The 2,465-nt window shown below is 40.0% G+C and overlaps 1 protein-coding gene across 1 annotated transcript in view; it reads right to left on the bottom strand.

The window, feature by feature from the left end:
• Positions 1-1,651: 1,651 nt before the first annotated feature.
• LOC110037735 (glycerol-3-phosphate acyltransferase 5-like) overlaps positions 1,652-2,465 on the bottom strand; it is a gene marked incomplete at its 3' end in the record, with an annotated part of 4,349 nt that continues 3,535 nt past the window's right edge. The window contains 1 exon segment of the mRNA XM_020742441.1: positions 1,652-2,459. Within this exon segment, the coding sequence (XP_020598100.1) occupies positions 1,652-2,459 (808 nt within the window).

Genomic DNA, 2,465 nt, shown 5'->3' with positions numbered 1-2,465 from the left:
AATCAATGGAAACTCCTAATGCATGGGTGTTTTAATGGGAACCCAAGCACTTGGGCTTTATGAAAACCTCAGAATTTAACTGTTTTCGCTCCCTTTCAAATAAAATTTTTAACTAGCGATCTTCTTGCTTAATTTAAATTTATACACGATCTTTCTTAAAATTTAGCCAACTAGAACAGTTTAGCATTCTCTCATTGAGAAATTTTTATGCAACCATATATAAAATAATTTTTGCACCTTACTCTTGTGCTAAGTGTGATATTAATTGTAATTATTACTCATTTTCTTACATTTTTTTTAAAAACCTATTTTTACATTCATTCTAACTAAATTTATGATATATAAGTTTTTTCATATTCTTTTATATCATTTATTTCATCATCATCGGATTTAAAGATACGGGCGACAAAATCAAAAATCCTTGAGTTGCAAGTATTTGAATTAAAACATTTATCTCCAATTTTTAAGACTACTTTAAATAATTTTTATTAAAAAAAAAATAAAGTTATTTTTTCATTTTTATTTAGCATGTAAATTCGTTGGAGCTAGTTTTTCAATATATGATATTAAAACATGGCGAGTGCTCGCACCATCCACTCCCTGGCACCACCATCGATCATTACCTTAATGCCTTGCTATGAGTATACATAGGATTGTCAAAAAAGCTCGTTGTTCGCGAACAGTTCGTGTTCGGTTCGTCAATGAGTTCATGCTGAATTCGTTCCATAAGCAAACGAGGTGAATGTGATCAAATTTATTTCGCTCGGTTAGTTAAACAAACCAAACACGAACAATGATGTGTTCGAGTCGTTATTGTTCGAAATAAAAATAATAAAAATAATTATATATAAAAAATTTACGATTTTTTTTAAAAATTAAATTTTATAAATTATAATATATAATAAATTAATTATAATAATATATTAATATATTATATTAGTAATCAACTCATCTAGATATTATATATTTATATAAGATAAGTCATATAATAAATATAATATATTATTTGAATATATTAATATTAGAGATGTCAAATTGGCTCGTCGTTCGCGAACAACTCGTGTTCGACTCGTGTTCTGCTTATTCGTTAAGAAACAAACACGAACAGTGACTTCACGAACAATTTCAAGCACGAGTTTATTTCAAACAAACTAAATTTCAAACTAACCAAATATGAACACAAGTTCTGTTCCTTCGTGTTCGGTTCGTTTACACCCATAAGTATACACATATATATAATGGCAACTCAAAAAAAAAAAAACTCGAGAACGTGGCTCCAAAATATAAATGGGCAGAATCTATATCATATTATAATTGATTTAAAATACATTTAAATTCTTGATTTTTTTTTTCAAGAGAATTTCTAAGAGAAATTCACAATTGTTTTACTCGCATCTCTAGCAGTCAGATCATGTATCTCACATCTCATACCGGACGCGTAGTCCGATCCTTCATTTATATCCACACAGCACTAAAAATAAATAAATTATCAACATCAAAAGAAATGAAGGCAACAGTTTTTAACCCATACAAAGTCGCAAACTCCACAACCAAACAGCACCATCAACCTCCAGTAATCTCGATCTAATGCAGCAGAAATCCCAGCGCGTCTCCTACCCTCTCCACCAATCCCCCCCCCCAAGGGGCGCCCCCGCCGTAATAATCGTCGTCGACACCGTTCCGTCGTTTCCGGCCAGCATTCTGTACTTATCCTTCCGAGTAAAGTTGGTGCATTCGAATCCTAGCGTCGCCGCCAGTATCCTCTGCACGTAGTTTGCCACATCGTGCGGACTCTTTCCGGCCGAGCACGTTGCCTCCGCCGGCAGCTGGTTCAAGAACGTCACCTCGTAAACCGGCCTCGGGTTCATTAAGAAGAATATTGGGTCCATCGCCTTCCACCCTCTCGCCGTCGTCGCGTGGAAAAACCCCACCCTGTAGTTCATCGCCACCGGGACTATGCGATCGGTTAGCTCCGCGAACAGAGCGGAGAATCGTAGGAGGAACGGTTCGCGACAGGTGGTCCCTTCCGGGCAGACCACCAAATCCCCCTTCTCAAGCTCAGCACTGATCATCGCTGAGTCGATGCGGCGGTCACGGCTGAGCCGGACTGTTGGAATTGGGGAGAGGATTTCGGAGAGGCGAGATATGGAATAGGTGACGGCTGGGACCTGACGGCCGAGGACCATGGAGAGTACGACTGGGTCCATGAGGGTTCGGTGGGTGCAGACGAAAAGGACGCCGCTACCGCGGGAGGCAGAGGGGTAGGAGGGAGGGGGAGGGCGGCCACGGACGATGACTTTTCCACCGAATGGGCGGATCATGTAAGGGATGAAGGACATGGGGACGATGAGGCCTACGGTGATGCGGATAAAGGCAGCGATGATTCCGAACGGCATCCAGAGGAGGATGAGGAGGGCTGTTGAGGGGTTGGGGCGGCGGACGAGGCGGCCGGCATGAAAGATCAC

This window comes from Phalaenopsis equestris, unplaced genomic scaffold (genome assembly GCF_001263595.1).
Source record: "Phalaenopsis equestris unplaced genomic scaffold, ASM126359v1 Scaffold224211, whole genome shotgun sequence".
In the NCBI taxonomy this organism is placed as follows: domain Eukaryota; kingdom Viridiplantae; phylum Streptophyta; class Magnoliopsida; order Asparagales; family Orchidaceae; genus Phalaenopsis; species Phalaenopsis equestris.
This window is presented reverse-complemented; position numbering and strand designations above follow the sequence as displayed.